The following is a 27,008-nucleotide window of genomic DNA, read 5'->3' on the forward strand; positions in this document are numbered from 1 at the left end:
TTTTCTTGAACATTAACTTACCAGACACTGAATAACTGCACAAACGAGTAAGCATAACGCAAATAAACCTATTTTTCCTGTTCTCCGAAAGCGAAATATTTCCTGTTGCGCACACCAAACAAGTCAGTGCAAGACTAATGACGCGGCCATCGGCCGCTAAAATATTCGCCGCTGGTATTAGCGGAGAGAAATGTGCACCTGCACGTAGGGGAAATGAATGCAACACGATCATAGTCATCAGCCATTGGCAGACGTTGTAGTTCGTTATTAATGATTATGTATAACAAGATATTGTAAAAATTAAGTTACGAAAGTTTCGTTTCTGGCTGGGCCGCAAAAATATTCGTTGTGGGCCGCATGCGCCCGAGTGTGACGGGCTTGCGCAGGGGAGACCAGGCGGCCAGTCGCATGACCGCCCTGGAGGAGAGGTTCCTGCCGAACCAGGGCGGCCGGCTCCCACCGCAGGTGTGTACTTCTCATGGGCTCTCCCACCCCATGGCTCTGAAAGGGGCCACTTTCTTTCTTTCTTTTTTAAAAATACGTTTTTATTGATCTCAGAACAGAAGGGAGAGGGAGAGAGAAACATCAATGATGAGAGAGCATCACGGATCGGCTGCCTCCTGCACACCCCCTCCTGGGGGTCGAGCTCCCAACCTGGGCGAGTGCCCTCATCGGGAGTCGAACCGCCACTTCCTGGGCTCGGAGACTTTTGTTTATTTTAATTTTGTTTTTTCTCTGTGCCGTTGAGTGACAGCTCCCACGGGCACAGTCGCCGGACGAGCATGCACGCAAGGGATATCCTTCGGCACCAGCTGCCAAGTCCTGGCCCCGCCGGCGAGGACCGCAGAGACTTGGAGAGGCTTGCGCACAGCACCGGAAGTCCCCCTCCCCCCCACCCCCGCGCACAGCCCCCGGCGCCCCGCCCCCCGCCATCTTGGCGCCCCTCCCGCTCGTCCCGCCCATCCCCCCCGCCCCCCCTTGCCAGAAATTTCGCGCCAAATTGCTGGTAGACAAAATGGAGCCTGGAAAAGGTCCCGGAAGCATGACATCATGAGCCCGGAAGCCAATCGTCTAGGAATGCCGGCCCGGGAGGCGGGGCTAGAGGGCGCAGAGCGGTCCAATCGGTGTCCGCGGAGCCCAGGCCAGCCAATGGGAACGCAGCGGCCGCGGCGTGCGAACTCGACGTCTGGTTTTTCCCCGCGAAACTCTGTGGCGGGGCTTGGGGGGTGCTTGTCTCTCGGAATTCGTGGGGTGCAGAGAGGAGAGGTGAGGCCGGTGGGACTGGCGAGTGGGGGCCCGGGAGCTGACCCACTGGGGGTCCGCAGGCGACTGCAGTGGGGGTGGGCAGTGGTTTCTCCCGGGAGGACCGGGGTCGGGATGGGGGGGAGGGGGGAAACCAGGGTCCGTCCCCCTCTCCTCCCTCCCCTCCCCTCCCCCTCCCTCTCCCTTCTCTCTCCCTTCCATCTCCCCTTCCCTCTCCCCCTCCCCTCGCCCTGAGTGGGGGCCGGGACCCCCCGCCCCGAATTCCGAGCCGAGGCCCCGGCGTCGGGCGGGGGAGGCGCGCGGCCCGCCGTCCGCTCCAGCGCCCTGTCCCCGCGCCAGGTGCAGGCATGTCGGGCTTCGACGACCCCGGCGTGTTCTACAGCGACAGCTTCGGGGGCGACCCCGCGGCCGACGAGGGCAGGGCCCGCAAATCGCAGCTGCAGAGGCGCTTCAAGGAGTTCCTGCGGCAGTACCGCGTGGGCACCGACCGCACCGGCTTCACCTTCAAGTACAGGTGCGGCTGGGGCGGGGGAGCGGCGCCGCACCTTCACCGGCGGGCGCACAGCCTTTGGAGGCACCGACAGTCCGGGCGGGGGGCGGGGGGCGGGGGGCGGGGGGACGACTGGCGGCAGGGGAAGGAGCCCGTCCGGTTCTAAGGCGCTTGGTCCAGCGGTGCTTCTCCGACCCGCCCCCGGTGGGGTGCAGTTTTGCATATTTCATACCCGAAGTTCACGTTGGAGTGAGTCACCTGTTCAGTGGGCCGCCAGCGACCCAGCTGGAGGAGTCCCTGGGCCTGTGGCTCTTGTTCCAGATCTTGTTCCGAGGTCGTCTTCTGACTGCCCTTCCACTTAACGTCAGACACCTCAGACTCAAGCTCTCAATGTGCAATAGGTGAAGATGGGGGTTATGATTTACATCATTCATTCATTCCCTCATTCACTCATTCATTCATTCACTCACTCCCTCACTCACTCCAGTCTGTCACCTCACTGACGGTGCACCTGCTGCCTGCCAGGCTCTGTTCCAGGTGCTGGGCTGCAGCCCTGGAGGAGCTGGGCAGCGCAGCCCCTGCTCCCGGCCCTTGCACCATCTGTCATTGTCGGTCCTTCAGATGCAGAGAACAGGAGTTTGCAGGTCCAGGCTCTGGCGGAGTGACTTCCAAGTGACAGTCTCTCCGGTCCTCGGTTTCTTCATCTGTAAAATGGGCATAGCCATTCCTGCCTCCATTTATTCACGTGCCAGCTGATGTTGACCATCTGTCTGCCTGGCGCTGTGCCAGACACTGAGACACAGATAGGAAAAGATTCACGCTGCTCGCCCTCAAGGCCAGTGGGAGCGAGGGATAGAGACCAACAAATAAGTACTAGGTGAGAGTCACCCCAAAGAAGGAATGTAAATGAGTTAGGCGAGGCTTCCAGAGGTGACCCCTGAGCTGACGGGGTGGGGGGTGGGGAGGGAAGCATTGCACAGCAGTTGCATGGGCTGAGGTACAGGGTGGCCTGGTAGGGCAAGGGCCCTGTGGATCAGGCTGGCAGTTTTCTATGGCTTCCAGGCATAAAGCAGAAGGGGATGAGGCCTGAGATGAGGCTGGGGCAGGCTCTGTGAAGGTCTGTGTCCCCAAGTGTGTTTTTTGGGGACGATAGTCCCAGGGGATACTCTGCAAGAAGGGTCTGTCTGGTGGTTGACGGGACACACATGGTGTGTATCCTGTGTGCTGCCTTCAGTCTCCAAGTTCTGAGGAGTGAACCTTGTTAGTTTCCTGAGCTGAGCTAGTTAAAGGCTCCAAGGAGTCCTGGAATGAAGGAACTGGTTTACGGTGAGAGTTACCCAAACTGACCTGCATGCAGAGGCCAGTCTGAGTGTTGAAACGTGCTTCCACGGAGCTCTCAGTGGAGGATGCCTCTGCTGGCAGCGGTGGCCTCTGTGGGGTAAAGTCAGAAAACCACCTGGAACTCGACCTGTGTCTGGGAAGAGAAGTGGGGGAGCAGTGCTGGTGGCCGTGAGGGCACATTCAGGGTGCAATGCACCTTAGCCAGCGTTCCGTCCTCTTCTCTGCACCCTTACCCACCTTCAACTGCCACCTGCCCACTCCAGGGATGAACTCAAGCGGCATTACAACCTGGGGGAGTACTGGATCGAGGTGGAGATGGAGGACCTGGCCAGCTTTGATGAGGACCTGGCTGACTTCTTGTACAAGCAGCCGACGGAGCATTTGCAGCTGGTGAGTGGGACACTGTCCTCCATCCCCCCCCCCCCCCCCCCCCCCCGGGCTGCCCTGCGCCAGGCACTGACAGCCTGTTCCCTTCCCCCTCCAGCTGGAGGAAGCTGCCAAGGAGGTGGCCGATGAGGTGACCCGGCCCCGGCCCAGTGGTGAGGAGGTGCTCCAGGACATCCAGGTCATGCTCAAGTCGGACGCCAGCCCGTCCAGCATTCGCAGCCTGAAGGTGGGTTTGCTCAGAGGTTGGGTGGAGGGTGGCAGCGGCTCTGCCCCTCTCCTGCTTCCTCAGGCTGACCTACCTGGGTGCCAGCCGTGTAATCGAATTTAACTCATTGGACAAGTGTTTACTGAGCTGCTCCTGTGGGCAGAGCATTAAGTTGGATCCTAGAGGAACAACAGTGAATTAAAGGACACGCCCCTGTCCTCACCGAGTTTATTATTGCCCCGGGGAGACTGAGGAACTAGTAAACAGCACCCATGACAATTTTAGGTGATCGGAGGAAATGAGGGTGACGAGCAAGTGGGAGCCTCTCTGGAAAGGATGGAGAAGGCTTCTTTGGGGAGCTGACATCTGAGTGAGATCTGAGGATGGGAACGAGCAGCACACAGACCGTTGGGAGAGAGCATGGGGTGGGTGGGGGAGGTGTGCGCTAGTGCAAAGTCCAGAGGTGAGGAGGGCATGCGATGTGCAGGGCCATGTTGAAAGCCTGCGAGCATGGCTGCAGAGGGATGAGGAAGCAGGAGAGGGGCAGAGCCTGTCTGTCATCCAGTCGTTTATCTGTTTAACTCGGCAAATCCTGAGTGTGCCTCCCTCCAGGTTCTGGGCTAGACTCACTGTGGACAGACAGGGCCTCTGTCCCATGGCGCTTACAGAGAGAAGCAGACGAGCACGGAGATGGTGGCAGGTTCTGGGATGTGAGTCATGAAGAGAAGAAATCGGGCAGCATGACAGTGGCTGAGGGAGGCCTTCGAGGAAGTGCTGGGGGCGCGAGTCTGAGCGATGCCGCAGCCCGAGGGACACAGCCTGAGGGACGAGCACTCCGGGCTCACAGAGAAGCAGGTGCAAGGGCTGTTTCCGGGAACAGGAAGGAGCCAGTGTAGCCAGAGCCCAGGGAGTGACGATGGGGGAAAAGGAAAGGAAGAAGGGGTGGAGAGGCCAGGACGCCGGGCCTTTCCGTTGGAGGAAGGAGCTTGGATTTTGAATCCCAGTAGGAGACCAGTGGAGGGTTACGTGGAAGAGCAGGCTGATTGCACTTGTAAAAGGTCCCTCTGGCTGCTGTGCGGAAGGAGAATTTACAGACTAGGCAGGAGTGGAGCCGGGAGAGCAGTGAGGGAGAAGTCATGGCGTTGGTTCTGTCACAAGGTGGTTGTGAGAAGATGAAAGGAAGCGCGTGCCTGTGCTCGGTGAACTCACAGTGGGGTCCACTGTCCCCCGTGACCTCTGTTGGGGTCCCCGTGAAGCCTTCCTTGGCTCGCACGACGGCAGGTCGCTCCAGAAGCCAGAGTGTGGACCCTGGAGGCTACGGAACGTGTGGCTTCATCTCTGTTCCCAGCAGCAGGGAGGGTCTCCAGGACCTGATGGAACCAAACTGGGCTTCACGCGCTTGGCCCCTCAGTGGAAGCGGAGTTAGACTTGCTCTCCGGGGCAGCTGTTTCATCAGAGAGGCCAGCCTCCGCTCCTCCCAGCGTCAGCCTTCCGGTCTCGGACTCGCTGGAAAACACAGGAAATGGCCTGCTTTGGGTGATGGGTTTCCTAACAAGGGACGGAGCCTGCTCTCGGAAGATCACTTGTCAGGGATGCCTTAGAGGCCGGGCCAAGGCAACCCCAGTCCTTTCCAACTCTGAGTGCCAGGGTTTGTCGATTGTTTTCTAGAAAACATGCTCTGGTGGTTTCAGCAGTTCCAGTGACCCCTGGGCCATGGCAGGCACCTGGGGCTCTGGCCTCAGTTACTAGAGGGGGGCTGGCCTCCTCTCTGTGTGTCTCCCCTCCCTGCAGGCTTTGGGGGAAAGGCATCAGCATGAACCTCTAGCCTGCCTGTCCCGGAAAAACTAGTGGAAATGGGGGGGAAAGATGAGGGAAAAAAACTTTTATTATTTTTGGCTTTTTATTCTTAAATATTACAGAAAGGTAGGGAGTAGTGTAATGAATCTATACCTTCACCTAAATGTAATGGCTGTTAACATTTTGCCTTCTTTGCTTTTTCTCTCATCTCCCCACCCGCCCCCCTCCCCCGCCAAAGTATTTTGTAAAGTAAGTTACAGACATGGCACTTTATCCCTAAATATTTCAGTGTGCATTAAAAAAAGGCTTGCATGCATCATCTCAGGTGTACCTGGCTCCCTGTAACCCACCATCCTCCCATGGCTCTGTTACAGTCAGACATGATGTCACACCTGGTGAAGATCCCTGGCATCATCATCTCAGCATCCGGGGTCCGCGCCAAGGCCACCCGCATCTCCATCCAGTGCCGCAGCTGCCGCAACACCCTCACCAACATCGCCATGCACCCCGGCCTGGAGGGCTACGCCCTGCCCAGGAAGTGCAACACGTGAGTGGGCCTTGAGCGGCCTTCGGGACTGTGAGGAGGTGATGTGAGTGGAGATGTGAAGGATGAGGATGCTGCTCCGAGGGGCTGGGGCAGGGGGCGCCCAGTGGGAGAGGCACAGAGCTGCTTGTCACTATGTTATGTAGTTATTTGCCGGGTGTTTTCCGGTTTCCCCTGACTAGAACCTTAGCTCTATACGGGCAAGGGACTTTTTGTCCACTGCTGTGTCCCCGGCACCTAGAATAGTGCCTGACACATAGTAGGTGTTTTGCTATGATAGTGCTACAGTAGTTAAGTACTGATTTCAGTATATAGGGGTATATAGAGGCCTGGACCTGGGAAAGGTCTCCAGGTGCCCAGACCCTTAGGGATCCTGGGATTTGACTGGGGGATTAGTAAGGTCATTAGCAGTCTGGACCCTCTCTACCTGTGGGTACACTGACACCCTGTGAGGGGACTGGGAGTGTGACTGGTCTGCCTCCCAGCAAGTTCATGGAAGAGCCTGGCCCGGAGCAGGTCTCCCACTCTTAATCTGGTGTGTGGTCCCCCAGAGCTACCTTTTAGGGTCTTTCCCCAGCTTATCCTTAATTTGCTGCCAACCAGGCCTTGTTGCTGACTCCTGGGATGGGCTCTGGGTTCTCAGGGCGGCTCTGGTGACTCCTCTTCCCCATACAGGGATCAGGCTGGGCGCCCCAGGTGCCCGCTGGACCCGTATTTCATCATGCCCGACAAGTGCAAGTGCGTGGACTTCCAGACTCTGAAGCTGCAGGAGCTGCCTGACGCAGTGCCTCACGGTGAGATGCCCAGGCACATGCAGCTCTACTGCGACAGGTGAGGCAGCTGCCGATGGGCACCCACGCGGTCAGCGTCCCTGGCTGTGCCCTAAACTGGTGCTGGGTGTGGACCATCCAGCGTGGTGGGTGGGGAGGAGAGGGTGGCTGGTTAGGGGACACTTGCTCTGTGCCTGGCACTTCCCTCAGTTTCCTGTCGTCTTCCCATCACCTGCGGGCATGTCAGCCCCCCTTTTGCTGATTGAGGACATGTCACTGACTCTGGAGGAGCTTTGAGCCTGTGATCTTCCTGGGAGACTCTCAGCCCTCTTAGAACCGGGAGGCTCCAGGAGGCTAGATAACCAGGAGCTAGATAACCAGCAGCTGGGAGGCCTCATCCCAGCCTGACACCTGCCCCTGCCCCGCCTCGCTGTTAAGATTCTTCCTTGGATTTTGTTGAGCCATTGGAAAGAGGGAGAGGGTGCCGAGCTGGAGCCTAGTCCCCTTACAGTAACGGGCAGAAGGTTTGGAGATGGTGACTAGGGTCCTGAACTGGGGCTTGCACACCCTGGCTGCACAAATGTTCTGTGCATGTGCATTTTTCTGGAGAGCAGACTTGGAGGTTTCATTTGCTTCATTTTTTTTTTAAAGATTTTTAATTGATTTTTAGAGGGAGAGAGAGAGAAACATCAATGACCAGGGATGGAACCCACACCCTGGGCATGTGCCCTGACCAGGAATCGAACCGGCAACCTTTGGTGCATGGGACAACACCACCAACTGAGCCTCACTGGCCAGGGCTCATTAGCTTCTCCGGTGGCAGTAGAACCTGTAGAAGTCAGACTCTTAAGCAAGTTGCATGAACTTGCTGAGCCTCGGTTTCTGTATCAGTAAAATGGAGATCAGTCTTGACAGTCCTTAATCTCTCATCGGACTGCTGTGAGATTTAAACTGGAAAATGCACGTCAGACGCTGAGCACAGTTTCTTATACAGGCTAAGGGTTCGTATATATTAGATTTTGTCCCAGCTGTCTGTGATCCACAAAGCTTCAGTGGGACATAAGAGAGGAGTCCTAGAACCCTCTGCTGAAGCACTAACAGTGACAGTGACAGTCCTCAGAGGCTGTGCCTGTGCCTGTGACCTCACTGGGTCCCACAGCAGTCGGGCAGGTCAGACCAGGTGTTATCAGTGACTTCTTTGCCATCACATGGCTTCTGAGTGGCAGTGTCCCAGTGCTTCCTCCATGCCCAAGACTTCCTTGTTTCAACATCTTATTTTTCAAAAGAGGAAACGAAAGTCCAGAGGAAAAAGGACTTGGCCGAGCTCCTGGAGCCGTGAAGGGGCAGAAATGGGAGTAGTCCTTGCGGGGAAGCTGGGGGGGCAGGGGGAGGCTTCCCTGAGGTGGCTAAGGGGCACCCTGCGACGAGGCTGACAGCAGAGAGATGGAGGGGGCCTTTTTATTTTTATTTTATCTTTACTTTTTTGGGGGGAGGTTTAAATTTTTTATTGTTGAAAGTACTACATATGTCTCCATTTTCCCCATTGACCTCTCCCTGCCGGCTCCTGCCCCCATTATTTTTACTTTTTAAATTTCATTTTCAGTTACAGTTTATGTTCAATATTATTTTTCCCCATCACCATTTAGTCCCCTCATACCCTCTTCCACCTCCACCCACCCCCTTCCCCCACAATCACCACACTGTTGCCCATGACCATGAGTTCTTTTTTGCTCAATCCCTCCACACCACCAACCTTCCCCATCCCCCCCAATCTCAATATTATTTTGTGTTAGTTTCAGGGGTACAGCATAGTGGTTAGACAAATGTTTTGCGACGGGACTTCCGAGGGCTCGGGGTAGGCTCCCCTCTGACCCCGAGCAGCATAACAAATGAGCTTGTGAAGGCAGTGGAAGGGGTACGTCACCAAGGATTGTCATCATTGTCCTCCAAGTCACTGAGTTGCCCAAGCAGGGGGTAGGCTGTGATGAGGGGGAGAGACCCGTTTTCTGTGCCCATGGGAAGGACAGGTCTGGAGCAGCTCAGGTTGTAAGGCCTCTGGTAGAAATGCTAAGGTGGACTGCGTGACAGGGTGGGTAGAGTCAGGACTCTGTCTCCACCTGGCTCTCACCTGCTTTTCCCCTTCCTCCCCATCGACCTCTCAGGTACCTGTGTGACAAGGTCGTCCCCGGGAACAGGGTCACCATCATGGGCATCTACTCCATTAAGAAGTTTGGCCTGACCTCCAGCAAGGGCCGAGACAGGGTGGGCGTGGGCATCCGGAGCTCCTACATCCGTGTCCTGGGCATCCAGGTGGACACAGATGGCTCTGGTGAGTTGGCTTTGGGCCCTGGCCTGGCCCTGCCAAAGGCTGTGCTGCACCCTGGCCGAGCTCACGTTGTCTTCCTGAATTATTATTGGGCCTCCTCCCTGTTCTGGCCCCTACACTGTTCCACACAGTGGTCAGGGTAAGCGGTGCTGTCATCACCAAAGACACCACGTCATTCCTTGGCTGAGAGCACCCCACCCCTCTCTGCAAGATGGACGACTTCCCAGGAGTCCACAGGGGCCTCCACAATCTGACCCCCTGGCTCCTCTGACTCCCCCCACTCTTCCCCTCACTCACTGGACCCTGGAACTCGCAAGCCCATTCCTAAGGGGGGGATGGGGGCTTTGCCTTTTTGCTGACGAGCTGCCCCTCCCCTCCCCTCTGAGACGCCCTGAGCAGCACCAAGTTCTCCCTCACACAGCTCTCATGCACCCTCCCTCCCCTCCACCCTCCCCCCCCCCCCCCCCCCCCGCCCCAGGCCGCAGCTTTGCTGGGGCCGTGACCCCGCAGGAGGAGGAGGAGTTCCGGCGGCTGGCTGCCCTCCCCAATGTCTACGAGGTCATCTCCAAGAGCATCGCCCCCTCCATCTTCGGGGGCACGGACATGAAGAAGGCCATCGCCTGCCTGCTCTTTGGGGGCTCCCGGAAAAGGTGGGGGTCTGGGCTCCCCGGGTTTGGGGAGGGGACGGTGACTTGGCTCACAGGAGAACAGCTCCCAGATGGTCAGGACATGAATCCTCTTCTCATTTCCCCAGACTCTCAGCCCTGCCTGCTCTCACAGGCTCCTTGTCAGCTGGCTGGGGACTGATCCATCCTCTCTCCAGAGAGACCCATCCCCAGCCCTGGCTAGGGGTGGGCTGTGGGGGACCTGGCGGGCACAGTGGGGAGGGCTCTGGGCTTGCAGTCTCTGCCATGCTGCTTATTTACTGTGTGACCTTGGGCAAGAGACACCACCTCTCAACCCACGCTTCCACATGGACGACAAGTGAAAGACCCAACACAGGGCGTCGCATGCCCTTTGAAACGATTAAGTAATAGAGATCTGGAAATTAATATGACTAGCAGCTGCCACTTACTGATTCTTACTGTCCGCTAGGCCTTTTTCTAAGCGCTTTAATGTGTCTGAAACCCAGCCAGTCTTCATAACCCTGTGAGAAAGCTACGATCACACCCATTTTATAGCTGAGGCAGTTGAAGCATAAAGACCTAAGGGAACTTGTTCACAGGCACATGTAGGGCCAGGAGCCTGCCCATGTGATTCCCAGTCCACTTCCACGCACAGCCCACTGGCGGCTTCCCTGCTTGCCTTCTGCCCAGCTACGAGGGTGGTTATCAGAGGCTCACTGTGTGCCCCAGCCCAGCCCCAAGTGCCAGTTTCCTTTGACACCCCCCTCCCTGGGAGGCAAGTTACCACGGGGCTGTGAGCGTGGTCTCAGCCCAGACCCTTGCCTCCCCACTTGCTCTGAGGCCCGTGGTAGGTCAGGGGGCTGACGGCCTGCTGCCATTGTGAACAGCCTGAGCCCAGGCCTCGGGCGATTCTTGCCTTGCCCACCTGCGTGTCCTCCCTAGGCTCCCTGATGGACTCACTCGCCGAGGAGACATCAACCTGCTGATGCTGGGGGACCCGGGGACGGCCAAGTCCCAGCTGCTGAAGTTTGTGGAGAAGTGCTCTCCCATTGGGGTGAGTACTTGAGGAGCTGCTCTCCGTGGCTGCCCAGCAGGGAGGAAGGCCGAGGGCAGGGCCACCAGGTCCCCCGGGTCCTCTTGGTGGGCAGGATCACCCAGAATCTCTTCCTCATTCCCCTTGGTTGTGGGCAGCTAGCACAGGAGGAGAGGGAAGGAAATCAACAGGTGGGTGTAGTTTTGGGGTAGCGGGCAGAGCACCGGATGTGAGGCAGGTTGGGGTTGGGGTTTCAGCCTGGCCAGTCATTGGCTGTGGGCCTTGAGCAAGTCACCTCTGTTCCCTGAGCCTCAGTTTACCCGCCCACTAAATCATAACGCTGGTAATGGTCATGGCTAAACTCAAGGGCCAGCCACTGCTTGAAGTGACCGACGTCTGTTTACTCTTAAACGTGCACCTCGACTCTGCAGTAGGCATGTGAGCCCGTCCTGTGATGAGGAAACGGTACAGAATAGCTACGTGTCTTGCTAGTATAGTAGGTGCTAGTGCAGGTATTTGAACGCAGGTGCCTGGTAGGCTGGGGCCTCTGCAGTGATGAGCGTGTCTGGGGATCAGAGTGGGGCGAGGATGCCTGCGTGTTCAGTGGGACGGGTTGTACAGGTGGGAGGGGTGGTCTCTGGGTAGATAGGAAGTGTGTGCGACAAGTGCTCGTGCCAGGGCTGTCCAATAGAAATGTGTGTCAGCTGCACATGTGAGCCACATGTGTGATGCTAGATCAGCCGTGGGCAAACTATGGCCCTTTTGAAATGAATAAAACTAAAAAAAAAAAAGACCGTACCCTTTTATGTAATGATGTTTACTTTGAATTTATATTAGTTCACACAAACACTCCATCCATGCTTTTGTTCCGGCCCTCCGGTCCAGTTTAAGAACCCATTGTGGCCCTCGAGTCAAAAAGTATGCCCACCCCTGTGCTAGATGTTCTAGTAGCCATGTTAAAAAGTGGAAAAAGAAAGTCAGGTGAAATTAATCCTAATATTCTGTTTAGTCCAACATATTTACAATATTTCAACATGTAGCTTAACGTAAGAAAATAGGAGATACTTTACGTTCCCTTCTTAGCACTAAGATTGAAATCTTACACTAAAACGCTTCTCAGTTTGGACTTGCCACCATGCAAAGGCTCAGTGACAGCATGTGGCCTGCAGGTCTTTTCAAAGATGACATGGGACTCAGGGTTGGGGAAGCTTTTTTCTGGGAGTCAGAAGTCTGTAGCTTTGAGGCCGCTCCTCTGTGATGAGCCAGGCCCCTAAGGGCTGGTTCCTAGGGTCATCATGGCGGGGCTCCGCTGAGGCTCGGAGCTGAGGCAGGCTCAGGGTGTAATGGATGTGAACCACCCAGTGGGGCAACCCTCCAGGCCGGATGGGCCGGGGTGTCCTCATCCAGCGGGAGGCTCCCTGCGTTCTGTCTGTGCCCTGTGGCCAGCTGTGATGTGTGACCTTGTGTGAGTCACAGCTTTCTGGTCCCCTTGACTTGGGGTCAGCATGGAGCTGTGTTGGGCCCTGACACCTCCCATGGCCCTCCCCAGGTGTATACATCTGGGAAAGGCAGCAGCGCGGCAGGCCTGACAGCCTCGGTGATGAGGGACCCCTCGTCTCGGAACTTCATCATGGAGGGCGGAGCCATGGTCCTGGCTGATGGCGGGGTCGTCTGTATCGATGAGTTTGACAAGGTGAGGCTGACAGGGTGAGGTGGTGGCTGAAAGGTAGGTGGCACCTAGTGGTCTCAGGGCAGGGGGTGTGGTCTTCTATGCCTGGACCTAGGAACCACCTCTGACTTGGAGACTTGTATTCAGTCCCCTGCCTGTCGCTATAGGGTAACTGGGAAGTAGCTTGACTTCTCCCAGCCTCAGTTTCCACATCTGGAGCGTGGGGAGAGGAGAGCCAAGCCCACTCAGTTGTTACCAGGATGAGAGGTGACCCAGTTCCTGCCGTTGGCCTGGCATGAAGCTGGGACCAGCAGTGGTCGTGCTGTAGCTCTCCTGGCACTGCCCCCACCCTCGCCTGGTCTGATGGACGCTCTCTCCCCTCACAGATGCGAGAAGATGACCGCGTGGCAATCCACGAGGCCATGGAGCAGCAGACCATCTCTATCGCCAAGGTGGGTGGTCCTCCCTGCAAGCCCATTCGGCTGAGATCCAGCTTGGTTTGGCCGAGCCCAGGGTGCTCTGAGCACTGTGCCAAGCCCTGCCTGCCCAGGTCTCCGTTGGCGGCAGCAGCAGGCCTAGCATCTTGTGCGCATACGTGTCTGGGGTCCTCATCTCTGATCTGTCATCTGTTCCCCACTCCTCAGGCTGGGATCACCACCACCCTCAACTCCCGCTGCTCCGTCCTGGCTGCTGCCAACTCGGTGTTCGGCCGCTGGGATGAGACGAAGGGGGAGGACAACATCGACTTCATGCCTACCATCTTGTCCCGCTTCGACATGATCTTCATCGTCAAGGACGAGCACAACGAGGAGAGGGACATGGTGAGTCAGGGCCGCAGGGTGCACGGGCTCGGCTCCAGCCAGGCCCACGGTTCTGGGGGAGGGGGAACGGGGGCTGACAGGAGCCCTGACCATCGGATAGGGCCCATAGTGGGTAGCCCAGGAGGCGGCAGATGGGGACTGCAGAGAGCACTGGACCAGGGTGCAGAGTTCTGCCTCCCTGTGAGTGATTGGGGGTGAATCTCTCCCCCTGGCCCAGACCCTTGCATGGGAAATGGGGAGTTGACATTTGGGTACAAGTGATAGAACCCCATCCAGTTCTGGTTTGTAAATTTCTGAAAGGAACTCGGTGGCTGATGGAATGGACCAGCCCAGAGGTCTGAGGCCCCACTGGTGTCCTCAGGGCTCCTGCTGCTGCTCTGCTCTCCGTGGGGGGTCTTGTTCCCTGGCAGCTGCTCCCTCTGGTGGCAGAGGAGGCCCTGGCAGCTCCGGGCTTTTGTCTTAGCAGCTGACAGCCCAGAGGAGGAGGAGGCCTCCCCCTTTCCATTGGTTCTGGGTCTGCAGGCTCCCTCCCTGCCTGCCGGACCACTGTGGGGACCCAGGCTTAGGAGGGCCTGCCCGCTGACCCAGGTCCCCTCTGCCCTAGATGCTGGCCAAACACGTCATCACTCTGCATGTGAGCGCGCTCACACAGACCCAGGCGGTGGAGGGGGAGGTGGACCTGACCAAGCTGAAGAAGTTCATCGCCTACTGCCGAGCGTGAGTCCTGGATGCTGGCCCGTGGGCTGGGGCCCCCCGGCTCCCTGGGCGGGAGAGCGCCCTGTCCCCTGGGCCTGCTCCTCATAAAGGACGCCTGAGATGATGCTGTCCTCTGGGGTTCTAGTTCCGTGAATCTGCTCCACTCCTGTCTGACCTTACACAGGTCACTTGGGCTGTCGGCCTCAGTGTCCCCGTCTCCAAAATGAGGGCGTAGGATTAGGTGGTGTCAAGGACACCCCCTCACCTGACATTCAGGGAGGCAGGGCAGTGTGGTCATTGTAGACACAGGCTCTGGCTATTGCCCACCCCCACTGTGTGACCTTGGGCAAGTCACTTGACCTCTGAGCCTTGCTTTCCCTCGTTGGTGTTCCCTGGGGGTTTGTAAGGATTGCACAAGATGATGAGTAAGGACTCAGCACAGCCCTGCATCACGTAACCAGTCAGTAAATGGCACTTGCAACTTTATTGTTATTATCACAGATGGTCAGTAATAGTAACCGTACGTAGGGTACTTGTTCTGTGCCTGGCATTACTCTCAGTATTTATGGACAAGTGAAATTTAGCTCTTCCCTAAAACCTAAGAAACTGGTGTATTATTGTTCTATTTTATAGATAGGGAAGCTGACAGACAAAGGTTAAATAACTTGTCCAAGGTCACAGGTAGGAGTTGTAGTGGAGCCAGGATTTGAACCCAAGTACCAGGCTCAGAGGCTGTGCTTTTAGCCACTCTGCCAAGGTATTTTATTGTTTGTTTTTAAGTGTATTTTTTTATTGATTTCAGAGAGGAAGGGAGAGGGAGAGAGAAACATCAGTGATGAGAGAGAATCATTGATTGGCTGCCTCCTGCACGCTCCCCACTGGGGATTGAGCCTGCAACCCCAGCATGTGCCCTTGACCAGAATCGAACCCGGGACCCTTCCGTCTGCAGGCCGACGCTCTATCCATTGAGCCAAACCAGTCTTGACAGACACCTTGGTTGTGTCTTGTTGGAGCTACAACCTGAGAGTGAAAGAATCTTTGAGTGCCCCTTCCTTGGGAGGGGAAACGCTAAAGTCCGGCGGGTTTCTACTCACCACCTCCTCTGGGTGATGGGTGGTGTGGTGCCCAGTGATTTCTGGGTCTTCATCACGGTTCCGAGCTCCTCACAGCCGTGGGGAGCTGGCTCCTTCCATCCAGCCTTGGTCTCCTCATCCTCAGGATGGGGGTTGGATTAGGATCAGTGACTGTCAGTCGACGACCTGTGTGGTGTGTGGGAGGGAATAGGACCTACCTGATCAGGATCTACCTGATCACCCGCCCTCCTGGGAGAGTCTGACATGCTCCCTGTCCCTGGACAGCAGTCACTGCCAAGCCTCTTGGGGCGGCACTGAGCATCACATCCTCAGTTGTGTTGGCTGGGGGGGAAGTTTGGGTGGAAGCCGGCTGTGAGCCCGCTGTCCACTGGGCCCTGTGCTGCGTGGTGGTGCCATCATTCTGTTCTGTGGGTGAGGCAACCTTTGCTTCATGACTTGAGCCGCATGTCACCCAGCAGTAAGGAGGGCAGTCTTCACCCCCTGCAGATGGGCCTGGCTTCCCTCTGCCTATTTTCTGACAAGGCACCTGTTTTTCTCTCCTGCTGTTGGTCTCAGGCACCTGTCTGAGCCCAGATTTTACTTAAATCTCTTCTAAAGGATGCACCCAGCCCGTTGGGGGCAAGCACGTGATTGTAAGCCAGCTGAGGGCAGGGAGGGTGCCCCATGTTTCCTTCCGGCCTCATGGCAGCTGCTCCTTCCCCTTCCGCAGGAAGTGTGGCCCCCGGCTGTCAGCGGAGGCCGCGGAGAAGCTGAAGAACCGGTACATCCTCATGCGCAGCGGGGCCCGTCAGCACGAGAGGGACAGCGAGCGGCGCTCTAGCATCCCCATCACTGTGCGGTGAGCCGGCGGGCAGGGCTGGGCGTGGGCCTCACTGTAGAGCAGGGCATGCCGGGCCATCGGGGCCGGGCCATCGCTAACCACACAGCCCAGGCCCTAGGGAAGGCGGGTGGGGGAGCTCCTTTTGGAGTGTAAACAGTCACCTCCCTCTCAGCTGGCAACCACCTGAGCCACACTGGTCAGGGCTAAGGACACTTAAATATCCCACAAAGTGTTTGGACTTATGACTCATTGGCCACACCTCACTCACACACACACCTAGATGCAAGGGAGGCTGGGTGTCACGTGGCGGAATAAAAGTCCCGTTACTGAGGAGGAGCAGGCAGACCGGGCAGGGGGCACCCAGCAGTCTCCGCTGTGGTCTTACCACCTTGGGCAGGTACTGCCCTGATGTCAGGAAGGGCCGGGAGGGAAGATGGGCTCAGGCCCCCCTGGTGTCCCGTTGCCCCCACACAGGCAGCTGGAGGCCATCGTGCGCATCGCCGAGGCCCTCAGCAAGATGAGGCTGCAGCCCTTCGCCACGGAGGCGGACGTGGAGGAGGCCCTGAGGCTCTTCCAGGTGTCCACGCTGGACGCCGCCTTGTCGGGCACCCTGTCAGGTGAGCAGCGGGGCTGCGGGCTCAGGGCTCCGAGGGCTGGGCGGCATGCTGGAGGCCCCGGTGTGGCTGCTTTCCTGCCTTTGCTTCCTTGCTGTTTCTCCCCCGGGCATTTCCTCCCGATGGGAAGAGCCGCTTCTCTCCAGACCCTTGAGCACAGTCCTTTGAGCCAGTTCGTTAGGAACGGGTGCAGTTGATCATTGGCCAAGAACCGTAGCCAGCACCCCGTGAAGCTCTTTCCCCCGTCTTACAGCTGGCTCCTGGGAGCCAGTGGCCACTTCATCCTTCTCGTCTTAGGAGAAAACTGACACTCAGCTTCCTCACAGTCAGCTCCTGTCTGTCCTCAGAGGCCTCCAGTGGCAGCTGCTCTCGCCAGAATCACAACGAAACCTGTGCCGAGGGCCACAGGGCCCACAGGACCTGGCCCCTGGGTACCACTCTGGCCTCCTGTCCTGGGTTTCGAAGCAGCCACCCGTGTTCCCACCTCATGCCTTTGTGCCTGCCGTTGCCTCTGCCTGAAGCATCCTTCCCCACACGGTAGCCCCGTCCCCCGACTTCAGGTCCCCAGTCGTCTCCTCAGTCGGGCCCTCACTTCCCTGGCACACTGTTCCTCTTCCCGTAATTTTCTCTTCTGGGTCTGGCTCCAGCCGCTCTTCCTTGGGCTGGAGGCGCCATCTCCAAGCCTCCCACTGTGGGCCGACTGAGATCCCGGCACCCGTCCCCACCCACCGTCTCCCTTCTCGTGCCCACAGGGGTGGAGGGCTTCACCAGCCAGGAGGACCAGGAGATGCTGAGCCGCATCGAGAAGCAGCTCAAGCGCCGCTTTGCCATCGGCTCCCAGGTGTCGGAGCACAGCATCATCCAGGACTTCACCAAGCAGGTGGGCCTTCCTTGGGGCCCGGCCGGGCGGGGTGGGGAGGGTGCAAGGGTCTCCTCGTGGCTGCCGTGGCCCAGTTCCCGCCCACAACACCAGAGTCCTATTGTCCACGGACATGCTGTGGGGCAGCTGGTCCTCGTCCCAGAGCTCTTCCCATCATTCTTCCTCTTGGGACTGGGCTGTTTTTCTATTTCATTAGGGGAGGAGGACAGTGGTTGGGGTCTTGGTGGAACCACACCCAGCCTTCCCCAGGCCCTTGTCCACTTCCCGCCATTGCCCGGCTTTTGTGGGGTGAGGACGGGCAGAGCCAGGAGGATGAGCCTCCCATCTCTCTGGGGACAGTGCTCCTGACCCCAGAGAGGAGCTGGCTTTCCAGATGTTACGGAGAACTTGCCACCATCTTTACGTCTCAGGAACAGTGCCAGCTCCTGGCCTCCGCTCCCCTCTCGTTCTGACCCTCAGAGCAGTTCTCTGCAGGGGGTAGTACGACGTCCGTTCTGTAGGTGAGCACACCGAGGCTTAGAGAGGTTTGCAGACGTGAAGAGCTTGGGTTCTAGAGTCAGACGGACGTGATTTAAGTCCCAGCTCTACCACTTACTTGCTGTGTGACCGAGCTCTGTGCCTCAGTTTACTCCCCTGTAAGGAGGGGAAGGTTGTATACCAGCTGCATAGCGTTGTTGTGGCGATGGAACGAGTTGTTTGTGAAGACTGAACAGCCCGTGGTGCGTGCTAGGCGCTCAGGAAGTGTGAGTCCTGTGATCAGAGGGGGTGTGATGGACAGTTCCCTGTGAGCAGGGGGGACACGTGGGCTCTGCGGGGGGCTCTGCAAGGCCCAGGGGGCAGGTCGGTGGTGCCTGGGGTCTCCTCGGGAAGCAGACTTCTGCATCCGGCCTTGTGTCCGCAGAAATACCCAGAGCACGCCATCCACAAGGTCCTGCAGCTCATGCTGCGGCGCGGCGAGATCCAGCACCGCATGCAGCGCAAGGTCCTCTACCGCCTCAAGTGAGCCTGCCCCGCCCACAGCAGGAGTGGCGCCCCGCGATGCCTCCCCGTCACTGTCGTCTTGAACTTCCCTCCAGCTCTCCTCTGTGCCGGGGGTGGAGGGGCCCACCTGCCCCGCGGGAGGAGCGCCTGTTCTGCTGGTTGCCTCTGGCGTCAGCCCAGACAGGTCCCGGAAGTGTGCTTTTGGGGTTCTTTGACATAATAAAGCCGTGTGTGTGGATACGTGGAGGCTTCTGCTGGGTGTCTGACCCGCTCTCCCACTTAGGTCCTCACTTTTGGGTTCTGGGTTCCTCAGCTGCTCTTGGGGATGATAGAGCTGCTGTCTTGCTGGCCCTGGTGACAGTTCAGCAGGACCCAGTGTGTGTGGAGGTCTTTGTAAGGGGGTGAGCTTGACCAGTCTCAGCTGGTCCCCAGCAGCTGTGTGGTTGGGCAGGAGATATATTTTTTTTTTTTAAAAAATTTGTTTTATTGCTTAAAATAATACAAAGAGTATTACACATGTCTCCTTTTTTCCCCCTTGACCTTCTCCCGGCCTCCCCTACCCCCCAGTGTCTTGTGTCCATTGGTTATGCTTATATGCATGCATACAAGTCCTTCAGTTGATCTCTTACCCCCGCCCCCAACCCTCCCCAGCCTTCCTGCTGCAGTTTGACAGTCTGTTCGATGCTGTTCTGCTTCTGTATCTATTTTTGTTCATCAGTTTATAATGGTCTTTATTATCCATAAATGAGTGAGATCATGTGGTATTTTTCTTTCATTGACTGGCTTATTTCACTTAGCATAATGCTCTCCAGTTCCGTCCATGCTGTTGCAAATGGTAAGAATTCCTTTTTTTTACAGCAGCATAGTATTCCATTGTGTAGATGTACCACAATTTTCTAATCCATTCATCTGTTGATGGGCACTTATGCTGTTTCCAAATCTTAGCTATGGTAAATTGTGCTGCTATGAACATAGGGATGCATATATCCTTTCTGATAGGAGATATGGTTTTGCAGTTAGACTGGCTGGATTCACGTAGTCTTTCTGTGCCTCAGTTTACTAGTCTGTAATAGAGATGGCACTGGTTGTGTTAGGATAAATGAACCACTGTTGGTGAAGTGCCTAGGACGGTGAACCTGGCTGTGAGGTGAGGCTGATTTAGTATTCAGGGCTATGGATATCTACCAGGCTATACAGCTTAGTAGGTAAGGCAGAGATGCTGCAAGTCTAGATGGGGTCTCTCCTAGGAACCGCCCACGCGCTGTGTGGCCTTGGGGAAAGCACTTGACCTCTCTGGAGGTCATAGGATTCATCACCCCACATTGTGAGGTTTGAGTGGTAGAAAGCATCATACAGCAGTACTGGAGAAATGAACAATGCCATTCTTGTGCTCATTGATTTGCCTCATGTTGAAATACCAATTTGAGTATAATTTTGTTTTAAAAAGCTAGAATTCACAAAATTAAAGAAAAATCAGTGAAGTATTTTATATTTAAATACATTTAGTAATATAAAGCCTCAAGCAAAATAGGAATTTAGAAGTATATTTAAACATTTTATTCTAATAAAATTATTAGCACATAAAATGTTTAAAAATAACCAGTAAGTAAAAATGAAGACAGTGCCCTAACCAGTTTGGCTCAGTGGATGGAGCGTCGGCCTGCGGACTCAAGGGTCCCAGCTTCGATTCTGGTCAAGGGCATGTACTTTGGTTGCAGGCACATACCCAGTAGGGAGTGTGCAGGAGGCAGCTGATCGATGTTTCTCTCTCATTGATATTTCTAACTCTCTATCCCTCTCCTTTCCTCTCTGTAAAAAATCAATAAAATATATTTAAAAAAAAAATGAAGACAGTCATGAAGAAGTGAAAAGTCAGGGTTTTGATCTTTCTAAAACCACAAACAGGAAAACTTGGGGCCGCAGTGGGGTCATTGTTGAATCAAAGTATCTTTGAGCAGCAATTTCCAGCTGCTGAAAGCTCTCCGGCTACACCTTTCAGGGAAATGGAGAGATGAGAGCAGCCAGATCCATTTCCTGTGACTCACTTGTGTTCAAAGCCCATTTCTTTGATAACGCTGTTGGAAATGTTCTCTTGTTTGGATGGTGAGCATTTCCGGTTCCTCTTCTCCTTTCATCTTGCTCAGGTGGAGACTCGGGCGGGCGAGGGCCGGTCTTTTGCAGACCTGGTCCTCTGTTCCTTGTTTGGCGCGTGAGCGCTAACCCTGCAGTAGCGGGTTGCATTTCTTGGAGATGAAGAGGGGTCTTTCTCCAGGGAGCCCACTCACCTGGGTCTCAGTCAGTGATGGCTGTCGCCCCGTCATCCCACATTTGTAGAGTGGGATGCACTTGATCCCCCAGTGTCATGGGTGCTGGCACTGTGTCACCTCCATTTTACAGGGGGAAGCTGAAGCTCAGAGGCACGTGTCAGCGAGTGGTGGCAGGGGCAGGATTCAGGGGAGACAGTCCTGGTCCGGAGAAGGTGTGGCTCGGGAAGACTGCCCTGGCACAGTCACTATGCCCCAGGGTAGATGGCACTATGGCAGGCACATTGTGGAGGGACCAACGGAGGAGCCACTAGCTTGGCTGGGGCTGGAGGGGGCGGGGCGTGGGGCTCACAGGAGGGGCAGGCGTGCATCAAGACCAGTATTCTAAAGAGATCAGCTCATGAAAGAAGGCATTTGTATATTTTTGGATGCCGTAACAACGATTTTTCACATAGATATTTAAACATGAATATGTCAGTTTTGTATTTATTTGACAATCAATGATGTAATGGAAACTTCAAGTCTAGATGAGCAAAAGCAGATGTTTGTTTTAAAACATGGTCTGGCCAGAGTACATTACAGTGATTTCTGACACAACGTTTGGTAACACATACATAAAAAAACAAGCATTTTTCACTTAAAATATGAGACAATAAAGCATAATGGTTAAGAGTATGGACTGAGAGCCAGATGGCCTGGATTCAAATCCCAGCTTTGGCACTTTCTAGTTGTGACCTTGGGCCCTTAGTACATCTGTCAGCTTTAATTTCCTCATCTGTACAATGGGGTTCATACCGTTTAAGGATGTGAGGATGACATGGGTCATGTTTCTAAAGCACACAGGGCTGCCTGGTACAACAGTCATTGTTCAAGTGTGTGCTAACATTAAAGTTGCAAGTAACAAACATTTCAAAATGGGCTCAAAATCCAGGGCACGAGTGTCCAGCCAGCATTGCTCAGTGGTTGAGCGTCAACCTATGAACCTGGAGGTCAGGGTCCAATTCCTGGTCAGGGCACATGCTCCATTAGCGAGCTCCGATCCCCAGTGCAGGGCATGCAGGAGGCAGCCAATCAATGATTCTCGTCATTGATATTTCTCTCTCTCCTCTCTTCCTCTCTGAAATAAATAAAATTATATTTTAAAAAATCCAGAGCACGTGTTGCTGTTTGAGTCAAAAAACAGGGCCCATGGGTGCTTTTTATGCATGTGGTTCAAGAGTGACCACTAAGGTGGGCCTCCATTTCCCCTATATTTACGGTGCCCAGCTCTGGTTTCCCTGGGCTTGAGGTTCCTGGGATTTTCTGTCAACATTGCAAAAGCCCTACCCACTTTACAGATAAGGAAACAGGTTCACAGCTATTAATCATGGAGCCTGGAAGTCTCTGGAATGACAGCCAGCACTGAACAGGAAGGTATAATTACTGAGCCTTATAGAGTGAGGGGTGAGGCCAGGGCTGAGTCCTAATGCCACCACTTCTGGCTGTGTACCCCGAGTGCAGTTTTTTTAATTTTTACCTCCTGGGTCTCCGTTTCCCTAGCTTTTAAGAGGATAATGATGGTGCAGACGTTGAGGTTTGGGAGAATGAAGTGAAGCATTTTAGTGTGGGCACTGGGTGCCTGTGCTTACTAAGGCGTCATCAAGAGCTGCTGACACTAAATGCTGCCTATTGGGGGGCCCCAAAGCAACCAGGTGGCCCTTTACCTGGTCTGGACCCATGTTTTTTAAACTCCAAGCAATCAGATTTTTAAAATAAAAATCTGTTCTCCCAGGAGCGTGAGGACAGTGTCCATGAGGGGGCGCCAGAGCACCAGGCACAGCAGCAGCCATCCTCCCACCTCCCTTTGTGCCTGGCCATTCTCTGGCTCTCACTGGCTTCCCGGGGACCCCCTGGCCCTGCCTTGGGAACCTAGAAGCTGGCTGAGACCCAGCAGCCCAGATTCAGCCTGAAGAATCCTCCAGGCTCGGCATTCACCACTGACTGTTTAGACAAAACCTGCCAGGTGCAGACCCTGGGGGGATGCCCGATGTACTTTTAAAAAAAGTTTTTGCTTAGACTGAACAAACAAAAGTAAGAATCAGTTCCCCTTGGCCAAAGCTGTCTCCCAAAGGCCCACTTTGTAACCATAGTTACAGTTTCTTGGGTCTCTTCCTAGATGTAGACACATCAAATGTTAGAGATAGACCAGGTCTGGGTGACCTGGTTCCCCGGACCCAGCTGCTTCTCGCCCCCGCCCCTCAGTCTCCTGCTGGTAACGTGGTCACAGCCAGGAGATGAGTTTGAGGATCTCCTGGCTCCCAGAGTCCCCCCAGCTTTAAGCTCACCCATCCCTTTATTTATTTATTTTTTATTTTTTAAATATATTTTATTGATTTTTTCCAGAGAGGAAGGGAGAGAGAGAGAGAGTTAGGAACATCGATGAGAGAGAAACATCGATCAGCCGCCTCCTGCACATCTACCGGGGATGTGTCCGCAACCCAGGCACATGCCCCTGACCGGAATCGAACCCGGGACCCTTCAGTCAGCAGGCCGACGCTCTATCCACTGAGCCAAACCGGCCTTGGCAAGCTCACCCATCCCTTTAGAGGGGCTGGTGGCACTGAAGAGGGGATCCCCTCTAGCATAGGGAGGCGGGGCCTCTGTTCCCTCCGCCCCTTCTCCTCCAGGGTCATCCCAGAAAGGTCCACCCTGCTAGTGGAACCCACATTCACTATTTCCCCGTGGAGGGAAGAACAGAAGACTCCCTTTCCCTGGGGTTGCCCTGCAAGATGGCGCTCGGGTGGTGGGCCCCCCAACAGAACCCTGCCAGGCCTCCCCTCTCTCCAGCTGGGAGGGCAGAGGCCCCTGCACCCAGCCTTACTTAGCGTGGACATCTTTCCCTAAAGCCTTCCCTGCTCTCCGGGCTCCGGTCAGGGGCCCCTCCGAGCGCCCCCTCTCCGTCGGAACTCGTCTCGTTGGATTTAGTTTTCTTGTTTCTCTATTTCCGTCAGAGGGTGCGCTCTGGGAGGACGGGCTCTGCTGAACTGTATTTCTTCCTGGCGCTCAGCACAGAACGGACACTCCGTGGTGAATCAGTTACCCAATGCTTTCCACCAGAGTCCACACTTCCCCCTTCTCCCAGGCCCACTAACGATGACACACCCCTGCCTCTGGGGTTAGCCACGGGCCAGGCTCTGCCCGGTGGAACCGGAGCCGAAGTAACAAGTGGGAACCTTGCAGGAGTAGGTCATGGTCCTTCCAGCGCCCTTCCTCCCGACCAGGGACTGGCACGTCCCAGTGGGGCCCTCGGGGAGGACAGCAGGAGCACGTTGCACGAGTGAGAAGTAAGCCTGTGGTGGCCCAGTCGTGTGGTGTGTTTGGGGCAGTTGTTCCTGGATGCACAGACATGTAGTATCATTAAAAAAAAAAAAAAAATCCTGCCCGGCCAGTGTGGCTCAGTGGTTGAGCGTCAACCTATGAACCAGGAGGTCGCGGTTCGATTCCCAGTCGGGGCACATGCCTGGGTTGCAGGCTGGATCCCCACTGTAGAGCATGCGGGAGGCAGCTATCGATGATTCTCTCTCATCATTGATGTTTCTGTCTCTCTTCCTCTCCCTGTCTATCTGAAATCAATAATTTTTTTTAAAATCCCTTTTAGCTTAGATGAGCTAGAATAGATGCTGTTGTCTGTCACTGAGGTCTGACCTGTATGCACACCTTCTCCTGAGTATATAGAACAAAGTCACTGGAAGTCCCTGCTCAGCTACCTTCCCATCCCCAGGAGAGAGCAAGAGCTTCTCGTAGTATCAGCTACCATTCCCAGGGGAGCTTTCTGATTGGCTCTGCTGGGTCAGACCTTCTGTCCTGGGCCAATCACAGTTGCCAGAGAGATGGGGGGACAGTGACTAATTGGTCAGACCTGGGTCATTTCCTCCCACTGTGGTCTGGGTCAGGGCCTGTTGCTAGAAGAGAGGATGAGAAAGCTTGGAGCAGAGATAAAGCATTAGCTGCCAACCTGTCTGCCGCTTCCCGCCACAGGGCGGCACTGTTAACCAGTCCCACGGAGACTTGGCTGTAATTAGGCCGCGAGGGCGGGAGATTATCACAGGAGTCCCAGGGTCCGCTCATGGGTGATCATGCCTGTTCCCCAACCCTACCACCATGGAGGGACGCAGAACGATCCCCACGCGCACTCCTAACATGCTTCCGGTGGGGATGGGAAATGGGTTCAGAAGGAATGGGTCGCCTGGGCGGCTGGGATCAGGCAGGGAGGGGGGGGTTTGGTCCAGGCCTTCCAATCCCCATCATTGCTCTGCCCGGGGCCAAGCCTACCTGGGCGGTGTGGGGCTCTGGCCAGGGTCTCCGCCTCAGCCCAGGACTCATCTGCGGGGTAACGAAGACAATGGGGACTTCAGCGGGATAGCGTGTGTAAAGTGCCTGCCCTGGGGCCTGGCCATAGCAGGCTCCTCCTGGTGACCGTGACCAGGAGAGGAACAGCAGTACTTAATTCCACTTCTGCAGAGCAACTTTCGCGTTGCCATGGTGACTAGACTCCCTGTGACTAGGCTTATTTTAGTACTTGGTCCACATAGAAGCGGCTTTGTCCTCAGGCCCACCTGCTGCAGCTTTGTCCTGTGGGCCTGTCCCCTGGTGCCAGGCCAGGTGGGGCAAGCAGAAGGGTACAGGGAGCTCCACTGGGCCTCTACCTCAACCCTCCCCACCCCTCCGCCTGCCCCCTAAATCTGGCCCGACCGGAGGCTAGGCCTGGGTTCTACTCCTGCCTCCACCACAGGCCTGCCCCAGCCTCTCCAGCCTCTGTCTCTCGGAGGATGAACAGGAGATGATGTGTTTTGCTGGGTTTCCAACCTGGAAAGCAACTGTCATGCACCCATCATTTCTGTGCAGTTGTGACCATGTTGTCGATGCGGCCTGGGGTCCTAGCCCTTCCCCTGACGTCGTTTCATAATGTTGAGGTATTCAAATCTGTGATACAGGATGTGAGTGAGGAACCATGAGAAACAGGCCTTGGCTTGGAGGCAGAGCCTGGGCAAGATAAACAGGCCCTCGGGCCGGAGAAGCACGCAGAGGGCCCCTTGGGACTCATGCCGGAGACGGCCGTGACCAGCCCCGTGACATGTCTGGACCTCAGCTCCTCCATCTGTGAAATGGGAACACTGAGCCAGCTGATCCTTGAAGTCCCTAGGCTCTGAGGTCTGGGGGTCTGTGACCCATGAACTGTCCAGAATGTTCTTGGCATGCCAGGTGTTATGGGGGATAAGATGGGAGGAGGTGTGGGCCTGCCCTCAGCGACCCACACAGCCAGGCCACAAAACCCTATACAAGAACCATAATTCTAGAATCAAAGGAAGAAAAGTAGAGTTCCAGTGACAGCAATGCTGACAGCTACACTTGAACCTCAGCCTTGCCCCACACCTTCACAGTCCCTCACGCTCCCATGCTCACCCTCAGGCCTGTGCGTGTCCTTGCCATCTCTCCTGCATGGACCCTCCTTACGCCCTCGGGCTGTTCCTTCTGCTGGGACTGCCTTCTCCTGCCTTCTAGGTCCAAAGCAGGACTCCACCTCCTCCTGGTTTATGGATCCTTCCTTCCCTCCCTCCCTTCCAGTCCTGCAGCTGCCAGCCCAGCGATGGCCCAGAGCGGGCACCCCTGTCCACCCAGGCGGCGAGTCCTGGCCGCTCTCCCTGGATGATGAGCTCAAGCGCAGCTTCTGCTCCTTCCCTGGGCCCACGTCCCTCGAGCTCAGCTCAGGCCGTGGGGGAGAGTGGGCCATTGACATGAGGTGAAGGAGCGGAACCCCAGTTCGAATGCTGCTCTGCATTACTGGGTCTGCCATCCTGGGCCAGTTTCTTAGCCTCTCCATGCCTCAGTTTGCACATGTGCAAAAGGGGGACAGGGATAGTGATACCTCATAGGTTTGCTTTGATGATTAAATGAGATGATGAAATACAGGAATAGCTGGGGGCCTGGCAGGGGCTGGCAGACAATTCGCGTTAGCGTCAGTGCTGTGGTCATTGCTAGGGACTCAGGGAGTGGTGGTGGGATTTAATAGAACCAGGAGGCAGGAGAGAGAGAGTTGGGGAGGGGCTTATGGGTGAGGGAGCAGAGAGGGGGCTTGAGCTGGGGAGTGTGAAGGCTGCCAGGGGGTGTGAGGGGAGGCAGAAGGAGAGCAGAGGGCATCAGCCAGGGTCCGCCTGGTGTGAGAACTCCTCTGTCACAAGTGTCCCCTGCCAGCCAGCTGCTCTCAAAATAGCTGTCCCTGTTGGGGCTGTGGCTGGTTGGGGGCAGGGCTGGGAGCCCCATTTGGACACGTCCTGGGGCCCTGGGCTCTTGTGGTTCTGAGCCTGGCAAGGAGCCCCTGTGACCTGTGCCTTGAGTGGGGCCAGTGGG

General features: G+C 55.9%; 1 protein-coding gene across 1 annotated transcript; it reads left to right on the forward strand.

Annotated features, from left to right (window-relative positions):
* The first annotated feature begins 1,227 nt into the window (after positions 1-1,227).
* On the forward strand, positions 1,228-19,120 carry MCM5 (minichromosome maintenance complex component 5). Its single transcript, XM_081084627.1, has 17 exons — positions 1,228-1,266; positions 1,603-1,777; positions 3,358-3,484; positions 3,579-3,707; positions 5,858-6,030; positions 6,703-6,858; positions 8,960-9,126; positions 9,602-9,773; positions 10,692-10,803; positions 12,332-12,475; positions 12,838-12,903; positions 13,096-13,272; positions 13,877-13,989; positions 15,772-15,900; positions 16,357-16,499; positions 17,249-17,376; positions 18,278-19,120. The coding sequence occupies exons 2-17, from the start codon at positions 1,611-1,613 to the stop codon at positions 18,377-18,379; spliced, it is 2,205 nt and encodes a 734-aa protein (XP_080940753.1). The 5' UTR covers positions 1,228-1,266; positions 1,603-1,610; the 3' UTR covers positions 18,380-19,120.
* Positions 19,121-27,008: the final 7,888 nt, after the last annotated feature.

Source organism: Myotis nattereri (assembly GCF_964212035.1).
Source record: "Myotis nattereri genome assembly, chromosome: 2".
Classification (NCBI taxonomy): domain Eukaryota; kingdom Metazoa; phylum Chordata; class Mammalia; order Chiroptera; family Vespertilionidae; genus Myotis; species Myotis nattereri.